The sequence below is a fragment of the Choloepus didactylus genome, chromosome 7 (genome assembly GCF_015220235.1).
Source record: "Choloepus didactylus isolate mChoDid1 chromosome 7, mChoDid1.pri, whole genome shotgun sequence".
Classification (NCBI taxonomy): domain Eukaryota; kingdom Metazoa; phylum Chordata; class Mammalia; order Pilosa; family Megalonychidae; genus Choloepus; species Choloepus didactylus.
The window spans coordinates 139,723,354-139,742,490 of record NC_051313.1 but is presented as its reverse complement, the minus strand read 5'-3'; the positions used below and the strand labels follow the sequence as shown (position 1 = coordinate 139,742,490).

The 19,137-nt window shown below is 40.8% G+C and overlaps 1 protein-coding gene across 6 annotated transcripts in view; it reads left to right on the top strand.

Moving 5' to 3' along the window:
- SIRT5 (sirtuin 5) overlaps window positions 1–18,787 on the top strand; it is a 43,401-nt gene extending 24,614 nt beyond the window's left edge. For 2 of the 6 annotated variants that reach the window (XM_037843575.1, XM_037843576.1), the window contains exons 4-9: window positions 2,209–2,434; window positions 3,746–3,833; window positions 4,503–4,556; window positions 6,652–6,775; window positions 8,366–8,481; window positions 16,997–18,787. In XM_037843575.1, coding sequence (XP_037699503.1) covers window positions 2,209–2,434; window positions 3,746–3,833; window positions 4,503–4,556; window positions 6,652–6,775; window positions 8,366–8,481; window positions 16,997–17,072 — 684 coding nt within the window. In that variant the 3' untranslated portion in view covers window positions 17,073–18,787. Of the gene's footprint in view, window positions 1–579; window positions 729–2,208; window positions 2,435–3,745; window positions 3,834–4,502; window positions 4,557–6,651; window positions 6,776–8,365; window positions 8,482–16,996 lie in introns of those variants that run through there. The other 4 variants (XM_037843577.1, XM_037843580.1, XR_005217936.1 and 1 more) reach the window with 4 other exon arrangements.
- Window positions 18,788–19,137: the final 350 nt, after the last annotated feature.

Genomic DNA, 19,137 nt, shown 5'->3' with positions numbered 1-19,137 from the left:
GGAAACAAACAGACAAAGGTACCCAGTGTTCTTTTTTACTTCAATTGCTCTTTTTCAATCTAATTATTATTCTTGTTATTTTTGTGTGTGTGCTAATGAAGGTGTCAGGGATTGATTTAGGTGATGAATGTACAACTATGTAATGGTACTGTAAACAATCGAAAGTACAATTTGTTTTGTATGACTGCGTGGTATGTGAATATATCTCAATAAAATGATGATTAAAAAAATAATAATAAAAAAAACTAAAGTTGCATTGCTGAAGGCTTAAGGCTTGCTGTCCAAAAATGTATGTGATGGCCTTCAAATGTAAGTTCTATGAGGGCTTGGATTTTTTTTAAATTTGATTTTTATTGAGGTATTATTTATATACAGTGAGATTCACCAATTTTAAGCATACAACGCAGTGAGAGTTGGCGGATGTATACAGTTGTGTAAGCACCACCAGAATCCTGCTAGAGAAATTTCTGTTCTGCCAGGATGTTCCCTCGTGACCCTGTGTCAGCTCCCCCCCCCCCCCCCCCCCCCCCCCCCCCCCCCCCCCCCCCCCCCGGTCTGGGCAATCACTATTGTTTTAGAGGCCAGAGATTTTTGTCTGTTTTATTCACTGCTCTATTTCCAGCTCCCAGAACCATCTCTGGCACAGATCAAGTGCTTAATACATTTTTGTTGGTGGAATGAAGGCGATCATAAATAACCACTTCAATACGGACTTCCAAATTTAGTAGGTAATTTTTGATTGAATGAAGAGTTCATGAACCCACCCTTTTCCCTCCCCTGTTAAGTGTCAGGCTGGCTAATATTTAGAGCACTGCGTCACCTCTCGGCTGCCCTCCAGGTAAGGCCTGCAGGTGTGGACAAAGGCTCAGCACCTTCAAGTTAAAAGAGAGGAGGAGGAGGAGCTGAGGAACTGTGGGGCCCAGCAAGAAAGAGGGAGCGAGCAGAGAGGAGCCCCTGAATTAGAAGGAGCTGGGGAGGGAGCTCCAGTGACTAGCAGGAGACACATTAGAGGAGGGCACGGTCCTTAGTGTCAGAGCTGCTCAGAGGCTGTGGGGAAGCAATGAAGTCAGCAGAATGTATTTGCTTGCAGCCACATTCCAGTGACACACACCAGTGCAAGTATACCCACATGTATACCCATATCGTAGGTTCGTGTGCTGCCAAAGAACTGCTTCAGGCTGCTTGCGTTCTAGGTGGAGGATGGGAAGGAAGACAAGTACAGGGCTGGTAACGGGATCATCCATTACACACACGAACCACTCACAAAATGAAGGCTGACGTTACAGCCAGGGAGGAGGGTGGCCTTCGCAGGCAGGTAAAAGGCATAAATGTTCAGTGTGGGAAACTTGATGGAGAAACCATACTTCTGTGTAAAATCAACATTGAGGTGGAACTGACATACAAAAAAATACGTTTGAGTGTTCATTTGAGCTTTGACGAATGTACGAACCATGTGACACCACCATGATCACCATGTAGAACATTTCTGTCATCACTGAAAGTCTCTGTGTCCTTTTCCCAGCCAGCCGCCGTCCACCGCTGCCCTGCTCCTTCACCATAGATGAGAGTTTTCTTTCTTCAAAGAGGAACTCTTCTTTAATATACAGATATTTTGCATATTCTGTTAATGTAATATTTATTAATGTTATATATAAATATATAGGTGTTTTTTTTTTTGTGTGTGTGTGTATATATATATAGTTATTAAAACAGTTTTTCAACCATGGCCATCATACCTCAATTTGTATTGCTCTTTCCTCCCTAGATATACCTCAAAATGAAATCGATACATCTTGTATCTTGAGGCTCCATGAAAAAGTGGATTCAACCCAAAATACTTTCCCAAATATCACTTTACTTCATGTTCATAAGTTACTTTAAGGGTCAGTGGAACAGGTTACATTATCCCTACCTTAAAATTATAGAAAGTAAAGCTGATTTCTCCAAAGTCCCAGGTTAGTCCTGGGACTGGGGGTTGAACCCACAAAGGCTGGTCCCCAGGACCCGCCCTGCCCAGAGACAACCCCACAGGAACCTAAAGCAGGTGTGTGCTCCAGGTTGTGCCTCCAGAGCCGCCTGCTTCTGTTGTAGAAAATGCAGGGCCTGCAGGAGTTTCCACGCTTGGCTGTCATCTCCAGGTTCACACCCCCCTGCCCCGTTCCTGAGCTTTTTGTCTCCCTCCCTGACCACCCCCTTCTCACACCCCAGGACCTGGCTACGCCACAGGCCTTTGCCCGAGACCCATCCCGTGTGTGGGAGTTCTACCACTACCGGCGGGAGGTCATGCAGAGCAAGGACCCCAACCCCGGGCACCTCGCCATTGCCCAGTGCGAGGCCCGGCTGCGTGAGCAGGGCCGGAGGGTTGTGGTTGTCACCCAGAACATCGACGAGCTGCACCGCAAGGCTGGCACCAAGAACCTTCTGGAAATCCACGGTGAGGGACCCTCGGCCTCACATGGGGAGGGGAACCAGATTTTAACGCACACTTCTTGCCCTTTCAGCATGACGCCTGACCCCTTCCGTCCCTCCTTTCCGGGCACCTGTCCCTTCCCCTGGGATGCTTGTGATGCTTCACTGGTGCCAGATGGCCCTTGAACAGCTACGTCTGGTGATGGGAGGATCAGTTTGGCCCACTCTCATCATTCACTTCTCATTTTCTACATCCCTGCTCCTCAAACTGTGGGCTGTGAATCCGCAGCACCGGCAGCCCTGGGAGCTTGCTAGAAATGAAGAATCTCACCCAGACCTGCTGCATTTTAACAAGCTCTCCAGGGACTCACAAAACCGAGGAGCCCTGAAGTGGAGCCAATGCCATTGGCAAGCTCCCTTTTTTGCCCTCACTGCCTTTCTCTCTCCTTGTAGCTCTGCTTTCTTCTTTGGGTTGGCCTCACTTCTCCTTCTGCAAGCAGTTTTCCTCCACGCAGCAGGGCAGTAGCTTCTCGGGGCTCCAGGATCACTCTAGTTCAGGTGCCTCCTCAGACAGTGAGCCTCCGGGGGGCCTTGCTCAGGTCACGTGTCCATCCTTTGGACCAAACGCTCCTGCCAGATGATGGGGCACTGTGATTGGACCAGTGTGGACCAAGTGCCCCTCCTTGTATTTGGGCTGTGATTGATAGCTCCATCAGCTCACTGGGAGATGAGGAGAGATGGTTCCTCAAAGAAGGAATGCTGGGCAGAAAGAAACAATATGTGTCCACTACATGTATAAACTGGGCACGTGGTAAATACTTAATAAATTGTGATCACCATTATTGCTGTAGCTCAGTAAGTGGTTGCTAGTATTATTTTTTCATTTATTATGTGATCATTTATTTGTTGAGCTGCTTTTATGTAAAAGGCTCAAGATTTATTAAATCAAGTAAGATTGTGTATGCACATGCCAAGCGATTGCACCTTTATCAATCATCCTTTCAGTAAATCGTGCTTTTAGCTTTAGGCTAAGTTTCCTTAACCCTGTTGCCCATGTCAGCTCCACCTGAACATGGCTTCAAGGGAATTTGATAGCACACAAGTCATGTAGCTAGTTCTTCATCAATCTCTCTCCCCTCTAGACTATAAACTCCTCAAGGACATGTGCTCCTGGCTTCTTAAGTGGTACCTCGTGCCTTTATATTTCCTATGTTACCTAGGGTAGATGTATTTGCTAAAATGACATATAAAAATTAAATTATTTTGCACCCTTTTAGACACGGAGATGATCACTCTTGATTATAAACTCTGGACTTGCTCACCTTGTGTTTTTCAGGTAGCTTATTTAAAACTCGGTGCACCTCTTGTGGAAATGTGGCTGAGAATTACAGGAGTCCAATTTGTCCAGCTTTATCAGGAAAAGGGTAATACGCTACACTACAGAATAAGTGCATGTTGTTTTCTCCTTTACATTGAACATAAATGTGAGGAAATTAAAAGTTCATCTGATTCCAGTGACTATTTATGAGAAATAAATAGACTAGATACAGTACAGGCGTACATTGGAGATATCCGACCACCCCAATAAGCAAATATCACAATAAAGTGAGTGACATTCAGTTTCTTGGTTTCCTGGTGCATGTAAAAGTTCTGTTTTCGCTATGCTGTGGTCTGTTAAGTGTGCAATAGCATTACGTCTAACGAAAACAATGTACAGACCTTAATTTTTAAATATTGTATTGCTAAAAAATGCTGATCATCATCTGAGCCTTCAGGGGTTGTAACATTTTGCTGGTGGAGGTTCTTGCCTCGATGTTGATGGCTGCTGAGACTGATTAGGGTTGCTGAAGATTGGGGTGGCTGTGGCAATTTCTTAAGATAAGGCAACAATGAAGTTTGACACATCGATTGACTCTTCCTTTCATGAAAGATTTCTCAGTAGTGCGCGATGCTATTTGATGGCATTTTATCCACAGTAGAACTTCTTTCAAAATTGTCAGACCTCTCAAACCCTGCCACAGCTTTATCTTTTATTTCTCTGTTCTTTGCTTATACAAGTGACATTCTTTCTTTTCTAACATTATTTCCTTCAGTGCTCCAGAACCCGAAACCCAAGATGCTAGAATCCCAGTTGAAAAACTTCCCCGGTAGGTAAAAAACGTTGATCTGTATTTTGTGTTCCTGATTGCAAAAAAAGAAAATTGGGAATCAAAGCTTAAAAGGTTATTTGGTTAGAGGCCTCTTACATCAAATGTATGAATGGAACAACCAGCCCTGACCTGTGAGGCCAGGGCTGAAAAGGACAAGGGATCAAGCAGACCAGGCTTAGGAGAGCTGTTTTTCTCCAGTCCCTTTTTGCTTATGTTGTGATGGAGTAATTCAAGGTCTAGAAGGTTGCTGAAGTTGTTATGCTGCAGATGTTTATCCAGTGTGTATAAAACATAGAGGCTGGCATCCTGTAACTGGTCAACAGATGTTAGCTATCATCATCATATTCCTTATCATCGTCATTGTCTTCAGTTTTATTGATGTAGGGTTATAGAGGCAGGAAAAGGTCTTACAAGGTTGAAATTACAGGACCCTACACAATTTTTTTAGATTTAAAAAAAAAAATCCTAGAAAGATTTTTCAAAACTGGACATTAAAATAGCACTTCTAAAGGTGTTTCATAGAGCACTCTTACTATGTAAGTTTGGTAGGTATTACCTGAAGAAAAGATGTTACATGTTCAAATAAATTTGGAAACACTAGATTAAGCAAAGTTAAATATGTTCACTTTACTGCAGGACTTCTTAGAGCATTTAATATGCTAAAGTATATCACGGCTCTCCAAAAGAAGAGATTTAATATGTTAATACTTCACTGGCTTGTTTAACTACAGAACCATTTTGTTGTTGTTGTTAGTAAGGTTTTCATTGCTAAGTTCTAAAGTTTCGATCTGAACAAACGGAACTGTCGGAGGCTCCTGAGTAGGAGATTAATATGCTGGAAATGGTGCTTGGGGGAGATTAGTTTAGGTTTCATGTAAGGCGACCTAGAATTAGAAAGGAGTGAAAGAAAGATGAGAGATGATTTTTAGTAATTGACACTTGAGACCTTGGCTATAGAACGATGGGGTTAGGGGAGAGGCGATCTGACAGAAAATGAAAGGAGGTCACTGATGAAATTAGAGCGCTGTTGGGGTGCTGGAGGCAGGTCCGAGCCCATTGTTTCTCCCATGGCCGAGTAGCAGAGACCAGTGGTACCAGCAAGTATGAAGACCCGATGGGAAAGAGAGAGCTGTTTAGAAAGAGCATCAAGCTTAGCTGAAACACACCCGTGGACAAATTGACTTGGTGCGTAGAGACAGAGTAAAAACTTAATGAGGACTCAGCAGGTGAACTTACTGCCCTCTCCCCCTGCGTGGGACCTAACTCCCAGGGGTGGAAATCTCCCTGGCAATGCAGGATATGACTCCCAGGGATGAATCTGGACCCGGGATCATGGGATTAAGAACATCTTCTTGACCAAAAGGGGGATGCGAAATGAAATGAAATAGTTTCAGTGGCTGAGAGATTTCAAATGGAGTCGAGAGGTCACTCCGGTGGACATTCTTATGCACTATATAGATAACACCTCTCAGGTTTTAATGTATTGGAATAGCTAGAAGTAAATACCTGAAACTACCAAACTCCAACCCAGTAGCCTTTACTCTTGAAGACAATTATATAACAATGTAGCTTACAAGGGGTGACAATGTGATTGTGAAAACCCTGTGGATCGTACTTCCTTTATCCAGTGTATGGATGGATGAGTAGATAAATGGGGACAAAACTCAAATGAAAAATAGAGTGAGACTGGGGGGGGGGGGTGATTTGGGTGTTCTTTTTTTATGTTTATTTTTTACTCTGATTCTGATTCTTTCTGGTGTAAGGAAAATGTTCAAAAATAGATTAGGGTGATGAATGCACAACTACAGGATGGTACTGTGAACAGTTGATTGTACACCATGGATGACTGTATGGTATATGAATATATCTCAATAACACTGAATTTAAAAAATAAAAATATAAAATAAAATAAAAAACTTAATGAGGATACTTGAACTTGGTACTTCATATCCAGGGCCAGTTCCTGTGTGCTGAGGGGGAAGGGATTGGGGTGAGACTGGCTGGAGGTGAGCTCTTCCTGGACAGATGAGACTTGGGGCAGCTCCAGCCTTCTTCTGGGTATGTGTGGGTCTCATGCTAAACATTCCTGCAGGTGTGAAGAGGCTGGGTGCGGGGCCCTGCTGCGGCCACACGTCGTGTGGTTTGGAGAAAACCTGGATCCTGCCGTCCTGGAGGAGGTTGACAGAGAGCTCACCCTCTGTGACTTATGTCTGGTGGTATGTCACAGCCTTCCCAATTCCTTGGGATTTTCTGAGACCCTGAGGCTGGGTCTGTTTGCCCTCCCTCCCTCCTTGCTTTTAAGATGTGTGTTGGGAGGTTTCGTGATGTCTTGCAGAAAAACAAAGACCTAAGAACTAAGAACTGATCTTTTAAAATATGTAACTTTGCAAGACCAGGTACTTTTTTCTTGGGCTTCTCAAAGCCTCCCAAATGAAAAGAGCATGTTATTAATTCTGAGTTTTTAAAATAATGCTCATTATAATTGTTAAATGAGAAAATACAAAAAATAAAATTATGAAGAAGAAATCAGCCATAGTTCTACCACCCAGAACTAGCCACTTGGCTAGCATTTTGGTGTGTTTTCTTCTAGATCAGGGTTGAGGAAACTAAATCCTACCTGCCACCCATCTTTGTAAATGGAGTTTTATTGGTACACAGCCACTCCCATTTTTTTATGGATTGTCTGTGGCTGCTTTTGAGCTTTAGCAGCGTAAGTGGGTGGTTGCTACAGAAACTATATGGCCTGAAAAGCCTAAAGTATTTACTCTTTGGTCCTTTACAGAAAATGTTTGCCCCCACCCCCCCGGTCTAGACTATTTCTTATGCAGATGTACACATCTTGATTAAAATTCAAAAACTGGTTCATACCATATGTTCTGCTTTGAAACTGCTTTGTTTGTGTGACAATTCACTTAGAATCTTCCATGTCAATATATCCAGATCAACACCATCTTTTAATTGGCTTCGTTGTATAGATGTAAAATGATGTATTGAACCTATCCTCTCTTGCCGTTTCCAATTTTGACACTTTAAATAATGCTGTAATTGAACATCTGTAGACATGTTTCTTAGCATACTGTTCAGATTATTTCCTTAGGATAAATTTCCTAGAAGTGGAATTAATTATGCATGGTTTGAAATCTCCTTTACACGTCTTTAAAAGCACGAGTGTTTGCTATGGGTGTGGGTTCATGCAACCAATGTTTATTGAGTGCATCCCAGTGTTGAGTAGTAGTTTTATGCTAGATTAAGTGAAAAAAGCTGGTTTGCCAAACTTGTTGTGGTCTTTCCATTTTTACAAAAAAAAAAAAAAAATGTTTTTAAACATACATTCATAGAACAAAACCCTGAAAGGATATATACCAAAATGTTTGCGGTGGTTCTCTTGGGGTTAGTAGGATTATGGAAGGTATATATATATATAAATATATATATATATATGTTTTTGCTTTGTATTTTCTAACTTAGAAAAAAATGAACATGGATTATTTGCATAACTTTAAAAAGCAGAAACAAAACCAAACTAAGCCCCCAAACTTGTTTATGGAATCCTTTCTTGGCCACTCTCTTTATTTGCATAGCTCTCCTTTTCATAGCTCATGACCTTCCGAGTTCTAGTGAACAGCCAAAAGGATGTCTCTTCGCTTTGCATTCTCCCCGGGACATGCTCTATTTGTCCCATCCAGCTTGGCTGCCCTCACACCTGCAATCACAAAACCTACTTGAGTTTTGTAAGGTTTTCTGACAAAATGATTCATTTCCCAACAGTGTGGTTATTTGTCTGTTTCCATTTGTTTGCTTTATAGGTGGGAACCTCCTCTGTGGTTTATCCTGCCGCCATGTTTGCCCCCCAGGTATCTGCCAGGGGGGTGCCAGTGGCCGAATTCAACACGGAATCCACCCCAGCCACGAACATCTTCAGGTACGAGGCTACCCTGGGTGGGAGATGGAAGGTATTGAGCGGGTTGACACGTAGCCATCTAAGCAGATTTTACTACAGTTCTCATTTCTGTAAAGAGAAGGAGACATGCAGATTGGTTTTTCTTATTTGGTCTGTAGTTTGCTTTTATGGAAGAACAAAACATCCTAACTAGAGACTAAGACGGCTATGTCTTTTTAACATCGGTTTGCCAAAGGACCTTGGTTTCGTTCACATTTAAAAAAATCCTTGTTGATTCTTTAGACTTTTCTTTCATTTGTATTTCTAAACTAGATTTAGTCATGGTGTGTAGATATAGGTAAGCCGAACTCTCAGCCAGTAAGCCTGGAGACATCGTTCAGAACTTATCACTTTCTCTTCTCCTTGTGAGGCTACTTTTGGTCCCATTAGCAAGAATATTGTACTTGTGGCCGTCTTAGGGTACTGATCCTGTTTCCCAAATTTGTGGTCCAACTGTAGAAAATGCAGACCAGCAAAGTATGTATTTTTAGTCTCATCCCAGATTCCATATTATATCTTCACCTTTGTTTTGCTTTCTTATTTCATCCCACTTTTTTGTGTCCACTTTTAATTTAGTTCATAAATTCTTGCAAGTCTCCTTAATTCCTTTCTGAAATAAAGGAATATAAATAACTCATAAATAAACATAAATAAAACATAAAACTTCACAGAAATGTCTCATAATTACCTTAATCAGTGATTTTCAACCTTGACTGCATATTTTTTAAAAAATGATGCCTGGGTCCACCCTCATGAGATTCTAATGTCATTGGTCTGAGGAGCAGCCTGGCAGCAGGATTTTTATAAGCTTCTAATATGCATCCAGGATGAGAAATGCTGCTTTTAAGTCTTCACTGGGATAAAATATGTGTGTGTGTGTGTGTGTGCCACAAGATATACTGAAACACTTAAATATGGATCTTTGAGTGAGTTAACTGGCTTTGATCCTGGTCTTTCCAGGGTTGCTTTAATCAGTGACAGCCTGTATCCTCTGTCCATGTGTCTTCTTTTGTGTGTAAGTAGTGGGAACTAGGAAGACCTCTTTTTTAAAAAATGGCCTGCTATGCAAAAATGATACTCTGAAACTACAACACATTGTTGAGAGAAATGAAAGAAGACCTAAATAAATGAAAAGACATCCCATATTCATGGATTGGAAGACTTAATATTATTAAGATGGCAGTACTGCCCAAATCGATGTCCAGATTCAACCCAATCCCTATCATAATCCCAGCTGGCTTTTTTTGGTAGAAATTGACAAGCTGATCCTAAAATTCATAAGGAAATGCAAGAGACCCAGAATAGCTAAGACAAAAAGAACAAAGTTGGAGAACTCACACTTCCTGATTTCAATACAGAGCTACAGTAATTAAGACATTGTGATACTAGCGTAAGTGTAGACATACAGATGAGTGGAATAGAGCTTAGAGTCCAGAAATAAACCCTCCCATTTGTGGTCAGTTGTGTTTTGATAGGAGCTGGGCTCTCCCTCTCAGGCTGGGTGTCCGCTGCAGATGGTGGTCATGTCCCCGTGCAAAAGGAAATTGAACTTGATGGTTTTTCTTGCAAGTTAAGAAGAGAGTCATGGCATGTGAAGCATATTACAGAAGTTGAGCCTCCTAAAACCACAGTCTGCTACTACCTCTACAACCAAATTACTTTAGCTTCATGTTGCTCTGAAAACCAGTGATGTCTCTTCTCACAAACTGGCTGCATGTTAGCTATAAACTCTTTTCAATTAGACAAGCCTCTTAAGAACCAGCACCTACCACATAACCACCATCTGCTCTCAGGTGGATGTAACTGGCCAGTGAAGCCAGCACTCCCTTATCAGACCGCAGAGCTGACATTTAGAAGGGATGCTGGTGATCATCTCATCCTGCACATTTTTTTTTCAAAAGGGGAAACCAAGCCTAGAGTGATTGGATAGCTGAACATGTACAACCAAGCAGTGGCAGGATTTTCTCTTTACATCTCACTCTTAACAGATTTTGGAAGAACTTTACTCTAGAGGTTAGGCACTAGCAAACTACTGCCTGTTGGCCGGATTCATCCACAACCTGTACCTGTAAATAAAGTTTTATTGGGACGCAGCCACGGACATGCTTTTGAGTCTTGTCTCCGGCTGCTTAGCACAGCTGCAGAGTTGAGCAGTTGCAACATAGACTGTCAGGCCTGCAGAGCCTAAAATATTTACTATCTGGACCTTTACAGAAAAAGTCTATCAAGAAAAAAAATTGGAATAATATTTCTGCTACTTTTAATCCGATTTTCTTGATTACCTAAATAGCAGGCAGGAAAGCTTCCTGCCTCTTAACTTATATCTCACAAGACTTCTTAGACCGTGCCCAAGCTGTTTAGATTCTTTGCACCAGTTCTAACATGGGGACAAAACAAACAAACAAACAAACAAACAAAAGAGTTTGCCTCCCACTGAAATGTATTAATATTTTCAAGGTGTTAATTAGTTCTAGTTTTGTTTTTGTCACTTTTCCCAGCACAGTGGTTGTCATGGATGACTTCTAGCAAACCTTTACTATTATAGCAGACCCTAGGCATATTTGGATTTAAGGTTCTTGGTTTTGACATTATGCAGCCCGGAGGGTCCTTGACATGTGGGGATTTGTGCATTTGCTGAGGCAGGGATGGGATTTGTGTGGTTGGGAGGCTGGTGTGTTGTGCCCACGACCACAGTGTGCTGTCTCCATCTTTGAACTCCTCTAAACTTTGAAATTCAATGAATTTTTTCAAATATTTATTAGATACTGACTACACTAGACTCCGTTCTAAGTGCTTTGGAAATATCGGGAAACAAAGCAAAAATCTACCATGTGAAGATTACATGTTAGCGGTAGAGGCAGACAGTAAACAAGCATAATACATGCATAATACACGTGAAAATTCTGAAAATTATTAGAAGGTGATAACGCTATGGGAGAAAGCGAAGGTAAAGGTGGGTGTAGGGGGCAAATAGGTTGTAGGAGTAAACAGGCTCGTCAGGGCAGCCTCACTGAGGAGAGATGTGAGCAGAGACTTGAAGGAGGTGAAGGAGCTGGCTGGGGGGATTGCATGGGAGCAGAGCTGCTCAGGCACTGGGGTCACTTTAAGCAGAGTTTCCCAGGAGCAAGGACACCTGGGAGGCCTGAGGGCCAGCAAGGAGGTCACCTTGGTGAGGGTGGAGGGGAGAGGGGGACAGTTACTGGAGAGACCGCCAGGCATCGAAGTTTGGAATGTGTGGCGGAAAAAAGGGCTCCCTCAAAAGCTAGCTGCAGGTGGAGTTTAGAAGTCTAAAGAAGTGATCATTCTTAGCTGGAAAATGGTTTTATGATTTGCTTTAGTTATATATTTATTCATCAAGGGCGTGAAGAGGTCACCTACTGTAAGTTACGGTTTTCCACATTTTGTAGGAAATCGCATGCCCTGGCTGGCTGGCCTGTCAAGGCTAAGGGTTAGGAGCTCTCTTAGTCCATGAAGTCGGTGCCCCCTGTTTGTCTGTTAATTGAAAAGGTCACTTAAATCAAGCATCATAAAAAAAGATATGTATGTGCCTGAAACCTTTTTTTCTTTTTGCAGCTGAATATTCTTTTTTTAATGCAATTTTATTGAGATAAATTCACATACCACACAATCATCCAAAGTGTACCATCAGTTGTTCACAGTATCATCACATAGTTGTGCATTCATTACCACAATTTTTTGAACATTTTCATTACTCCAAAAAATAAGAATAAGAATAAAAGTAAAAGAGAACACCCCAAACATATCATACTCCTTTTTCCCCTTTCTATTATTATTTACGTTTTGTCCCCCTTTTTTCTACTCATTTGTCCACACACTGGATAAAGGGAGTGTGAGCCACAAGGTTTTCACAATCACACCGTGTAAGCTACATAGTTATACAGTCGTCTTCAAGAATCAAGAATATGGGAGGACTTGAGTTTCCTTTTATTGTCTTTATTTCTTTTCTGGAGTAATGAAAGTGTTCTAAAAATTGAAAAAAAGTTAATTGTGATGGATGCACAGCTGTATGATGGTATCATGGGCAATGATTGTACACTTTGGATCTTTAGATAGTTGTATGGTATGTGAACAATCTCAATTATATATATATATTTAAAAAAAAAAAGAATCAAGGATACTGGATTGCAGTTCAACAGTTTCAGGTATTTCCTTCTAGCTATTCTAATACCCTAAAAACTAAAAAGGGATATCTATATAGTGCATAAGAATAACCTCCAGAATGATCTCTCAACTCCATTTGAGATCTCTCAGCCACTAAAACCTTATTTTGTTTAATATTTCTTCCCCCTTTTTGTCAGGAAGGTAAAATCTTTTATTTTAAAGTACAGCCTAAATGTATGTTCATTTGCTGTTTTCTGTTAGATTGAAAGGCTTTTTCTTTATAGTAGGTATCTGCTGCTTAGAGTCCACCTTTCTTGCATGAACCATACCCACAACCATTCCCTGGTGTTACCCAAATTCCCCTGAAGAGAGAAATCACCCTGAGCCCTTATTTAATAGATCAGACAGACAAGGAAAGACAATCAAATCCCAGGGCTCCAGCCTAGCCCTCCTGAGTCAGAATCTCCAGGGGAGAGGCCCAGTTTCCTGGATATTGACCAAGTGAGCCGGGATTGTTGTCATCAGGAAATCCTGGAAAACACTGGATTACAACTTCTGTTTTGATGTTTTTCCGTTTTTGTTTTTAAAGTGGAGCCATCACTTATAGAAAGAAACCTGTGAAGCCGTTTTCCACCTGGTCTTTTGTAGTTGTCTTGCCTATGCCTAATTAAAAGAATTATTGTTACGGAGTCACTATGTCTTTCCAAAAACATTCAACCGACTTTCCTAGAAGTAATCTTTTTTTAAAAATTATTTTTTTATTGTGGTAGCATTTATATAGTACATAAAATTTATCATTTTAACCACTTTTTAGTATATAATTCATTGGCATTAATTGCATCTATAATGTGGTGCTACCATCACACCAAGTATTACCAGAACATTTTTATAACCTAAAACAGAAACTCTGTACCCATTAATCAGTAATTCCCCATTCCTCCTCCCCACCCACCTCAGCCCTTGGTAACCTCTAATCTACTTCCCATCTCTGTGACTTTGCCTAGATAGCTCATCTAAGTGGAATCATACAGTACTTGTCCTTTCATGTCTGCTTATTTCACTCAGCCTAAAGTTTTCAAGAGTCATCCATGTTTACACCATGTATCAGAACTGCATTCCCTTTTTTATGACTGCATAATATTCCATTGTGTGGCTAGACCACATTTTGTTTATCTGTTCATCTGCCTTTGAACCTTTGGTTGGGTTGTATCTTTGGCAATAGTGTATACTGCTGCTATGAACGTTGGTAAACAAGTGTCTGCGTCCCTGTTTTCAGTTCTTCGGGTGTATATTTAGGAGTGAGTTGCTAGGTCACATGGTAATTCTACATTTAACTTTGTGAGCAACCAACAACCTGTCTTCCACAGAACTCTTCCATTTTACATTCCCACCAGCAGTGCACAAGGATTCCAATTGCTCTACATCCTCATCAACGCTTGTTTTCTTCTCCCCCGTTTTTTTCAGTAATAGCCATCCAAGTAGGCGTGAAGTGGTATGAAATAACCCTTTCTAACAGCTATCATTTTGCAGTGTACATAATCTTTAATTAAATTGTATGATTAAATTAAGCAGGAAAGGTGGCGTGCATAGGTTTCGGAACAAGCACAGACGACTCGGTTACCCTGCGATGGGGAGGTGGGGTGTGCACAGCTCCCCAGATGCTTTTGTCCATGGACCCCTCTCACATTTTTAAAGGCGATATCTCAAATTTTTTCATCAAAAATTGTTGGAAAGGTGTGATTCCCAGTATATTGTAAATACCGACATTTTAGAGTAAAACTTCCATATCATGGTTTTAAATGCATCCAGTCAGATCGAAATAACTATTTGATACCCACCATCATCATTTACAAAATAAATATACAAGCTTTTTTTTTTAACAATTGGAACCATCACAGTTTCCCTTTTTCTATTTGAACTTGTATTTCCATTCCACTTTTACCACAGCAATTATATAATATATATAAATTATATAGTATAATATAAATATATAATACATATTTCTGTTTGAAAATCTTCTATTGATTATCCTATTATAATTCTGCAACAAAATATTTAATTTTTTTCCAATTTCCTTTAAAATGTTAATTTTTTCTATTAAAGATTCCTTGCAGATTGAATTACATAACAGTAATTTGTAGTATGCAGTTCAAAATAACAGATATTATCCTATTATAATTCTGCAACAAAATATTTAATTTTTTCCAATTTCCTTTAAAATGCTAATTTTTTCTATTAAAGATTCCTTGCAGATTGAATTACATGACAGTAATTTGTGGTATACAGTTCAAAATAACAGATAAATGATAAATTTTGGTTAATAATTCCATAAAAGTAAAAATTTATTGGAAATGCATCACATAGTAGATTGTGACTGGGACATTATTTTTTTTATTAGTTCATGTCTCCATGGATGAACGTTATGTATTGTCAGAAGCAGCCAGAGTTTGTGTCTCTCTAGTCCAGTGAGCCTACAGTCACCTAAAAACGAACTTGACGTCTGACAAAATCAGGTTACTTGACTCACTAGGGAGGGGAAGACTGCAAACCAGCAGAACCGGGAGGCCTGTCATGAAAGGGAAAGATTAAGAGTTATGTTAGGATTGGGGGGAAAGAGTAGCATTCAGGTGAAATTTAAAGAAGTGGCTTTTGATTGGCTCAAAGCACATGGGGCTGGAGGGCAAAGTGGACCCAAGGTCCTGTTTCGTTGGAGACCACAAAGTGCAGCCAGATGTGGAAAGCTGTGTACAGAAACCCCTTCTCCATAGCTCTGCACTGGGCTTGGAGATCAAGGCTGCATCTCTGTGTCAAAGGGACTTAGCTACTCTAGGCAAGACCGGGTTGTTTTGTTACTAGTGTAATTCCAAACAGCAACGTTTCTGATGGTTTATGATTTTAGAGAACAAAATTCCTCAGCGAATAAAAAAGCAGTCGTCACTCAAAGAAGGTGGTTGTTATGACACAACTTGTCTCTGGGGGAAAAAGAATTGTTTTCTGTTAACTCTGCAGCTGGCTCCATCTGTTATTCTGGTGTGATGAGTGGCGCGATGATTTTAATCAGCCAAGCTAAACTTGACTTCTCCCATGCCAACTGTAATTCTTTGTTTTTGCTTTTTATAGATGTTAAGAACTGAGAAACCCAGGCCACACAAACCTGGGGCATGCAAGGCATTGTTATGGCATTGTCACTCAGAGTTTGGACTGCCTTCCAAATTGTATGCCAAAATCTGTTAATTGATGACTCTATTAGACCATCTTTCGATTTTATTGAAAGCAAGAATTGAAACCACATGGCTTGCTGGATGTGTTACCCAGTCTTTAGACTTCATTTGTTTTTTCAGATTGCCAATATTTCAAATGCCCCTTTATTTGGCACCCCATAGGCTTTCACACACAGGGGTAAGGCACCATTGTAAGGTTTGGGGTGGATGAGGGGTATAGTTTGCTTTTGGAAAGTGGAAGAAGGGTGAATGTGGAAAGGGGTTCTTGAAAGTTACTTTCTTAGAAAACTTGTGGAAGTTGAGGATCTGGGAATTCCAGATGTAATTCTTGGAAAATCCTCAAGGGATCTGATTCTGTAGCAGGAAGACTGGAGATGCCATTTGATCAGGGATGTTCATTCGGTGGCACTCTGTCAAGAGAGCATTTACTGTATTTGAGCGTTAAGACACTCACGATTTTTATTATATCAAGAATAAGAGAAAATGCTTTGATTTTTTTATTGTGCTCGATTGGTTTTCTTAATAGTACACTAGAGTCCAGTTTTTTGTTTCTTAGTTTATTTTCAACCCCCTGGTACAGCTTTGTCCCTTGAAGGAAGCAGGAATCATTGACCTTTCTTCTTTCTTCTCCCTCCCTTTTTTATTTTCTATTTTCTGACTACAAGTCAGAGGCTAGTTGCAAAGTCCAGTGGACAGGTGGAGAGGCCTGTTGCCTCAGCTAAAATCCTTATGGTTTGGGTGGTGAGTGAACTGTTTATTTCTCCTGTCCTCAGCATATATGAATGCTGTTTTAATGTTGTGTGTGTGTGTGTGTGTGTGTATATATTTTTTTAACTTACAATTCCAATGTTGAGTTTGGCCACACAATCACAAAACACACCATACAATCATGTCTCCCCCTACCACTTAAAATAAAATTATTTGTCCCACCTAAATACTGAGCAATTGTTTCCCTAAATTCCCTTGGCCACAGGGGCCAACACATAGTGAAGGATCTTTATCTTGGGTTATTAGAAAGTAGATGAAAGACGTGTACACACAAATTTTGTGGGGATTTGGATTTTATTCCCGGTGAGACTCAGAAATGTGTGACTCGCGTTCATTTTGCTAACCTGTGGTTCACAACTCTGCTGTCTCTGGTCCTTCTATTTCAGGTTTCATTTCCAGGGACCCTGTGGTACAACTCTCCCGGAAGCCCTAGCATGCCACGAAACTGAAACTGTTCCTTAACCGTCATGGGAAAAGAAGAAATTATAGTACGTCTAAATAATGGGCCACAAACAGGGAAGAAGCAATCTTGTGGATGGTAAACCAAATATTGAAAGATCTGAAAATATTCTCTTACCCCCCAACCTGTTAATAAGTGACAGAGGCCGCAATAGGTTGAATTATGTACCCCAGTTTAGACGCATTTGTAATCTTAATCCGTAATCTGTTGGGTAGGAAACCATTGTAAATTGGACCTTTTGAAGATGTTATTTTTTAGTTAAGGTGTGGTGAACTGAACCAGGATCGGTCTTAATACTGGAGGTTTTATAAGGAGAAGGCCAAGGAAGAAGCTGGCATTCAGCTGGAACTCAGAAGAGAAGAGGACGTTGCCATGTGATGGGAAAGCCAAGGAACTCCAAGGATTGCCCCCCAGCCATCACGGGAATGCTGCAGTCTTTGGGGAGAAAGCGTGGCCTGACACCTTGATTTTGGGACTTCTAGCTTCTGAACCCGTGAGCCAGTAATTCCTATTAAGACGACCCATTGTGTGGTATTTGTGATAGCAGGTCTGACAAACTTCAAACAGGGCCTTAGAAGTAACAATAGCCAAAATGTTTAGAAGGAGAAATCAGAGGACTAGAAAGGTAGTGCATGTTACCTGATTTGAACTGAAACAGAATTCTGACGTGTTTGGTTGGTTATCAGGAGGGAAGAAAGTATGTAATTAGGTTGTATAAAAATGTCACTTATCCCAATTTTATTTTTGCTAATTGTTGTGTACTGTTTGGGCAAAGATAGAAATAGAGGAGGAAAATCCTGGTATTCTTTAATTCTGATTTTTGCACAAGTTTTGGTGGAAAGTCACTCTCTATAGCTGGTAATTGATTGCATAAAGATGTTACCCCAGAGAGATGTCCTTTTCGGGGTTTTTTTCTTTTCAGTGTTTTTCTCGTGAGGCTGCCTTACCTCAACAGATGTAGGATAGCTTTGGATAAGAATGCGTGCAAGGAAGGAAATGGAGAAACAAGATAGAAAATCGAGATGAAACAAAAAGGAGGATGCAGATATTCTTGGTTCAAGCCAAAGAATGAACACAGCTGTCCAGTGTTTAGCTCTGGGATTCTTAGCCAGAGAGGAAAGGGAGAGGTGATGGGCTCTTTCTCAATATTATAAATGCAGAAGCATAGAAGCCCTGTGGGATCTCCAGGCTTTCCCAGGCACTGAATTCTGAAGGGACTTTTTCCCCTGGGACTTTACAAAATGTCACTCTCACTGCCTTGGAGTCTGAGTTCTAAAGAATCCAGCTTTCTCCTCAAGCCCCACCAAGTAATGTGGCACCTTCTGTCTGGCAAGCCTCAGAGGTCTGGCCTGGAGGAGTGATCGCTCCTAAAGAACAAGGCCCCTGTTCCCCTTGGGTGGGTGGGCTTCTGGGGTGATTATGCATCTGGGCCACCTTCCCTCAGCCCCTTGCAAAATTGCATTTAGCATTATACCCTTGGTCTTCGTAGAAATAGATGATGAGGAACTGTCACATGAAACTTTGTACTGCATTTACAAGTCATAACTTTTAATAAACCCCAAAGGTCCATTATGTGGGGAAGTGGGATGCTCATAACCCATGAGGAGGTTGCAAGGGCCAGCCAGGTTCAGTTCACCCTATATCCTCCTGACTGTATCCTCCTGGGTATGTCAAGGATGTACAGTTAAGGAACTTATAATAAATACTCGTGATAATGTTTCTGTAATACTTAATGCAGTTTTTATACATAAAATGCTACCATGTACTTTTAATAGTTTGTCACTGGGCTTCTCAAAATTAACTTTATACATTTGCCTCGTGTTAGCAATGATGGAAGTCAACACTCTGTCTCAGGAAGTCTGATTTTATTTTTGATTTGTAGTTTGTATCTGACCCAGAAATTTCAGAACTGATCTTTGCAATTTCTCTTTGGTACTAGCAGCTTTTTGTTGTGTTTTGTCATTTTGTTCATATTTTGGTTTTATGTTTCTGAATTAGGAACTGCTTCTAAATCAGAAGATGAAACAAGAATTTAAAATACAAAATATGTGGAAATAGAATTATTCA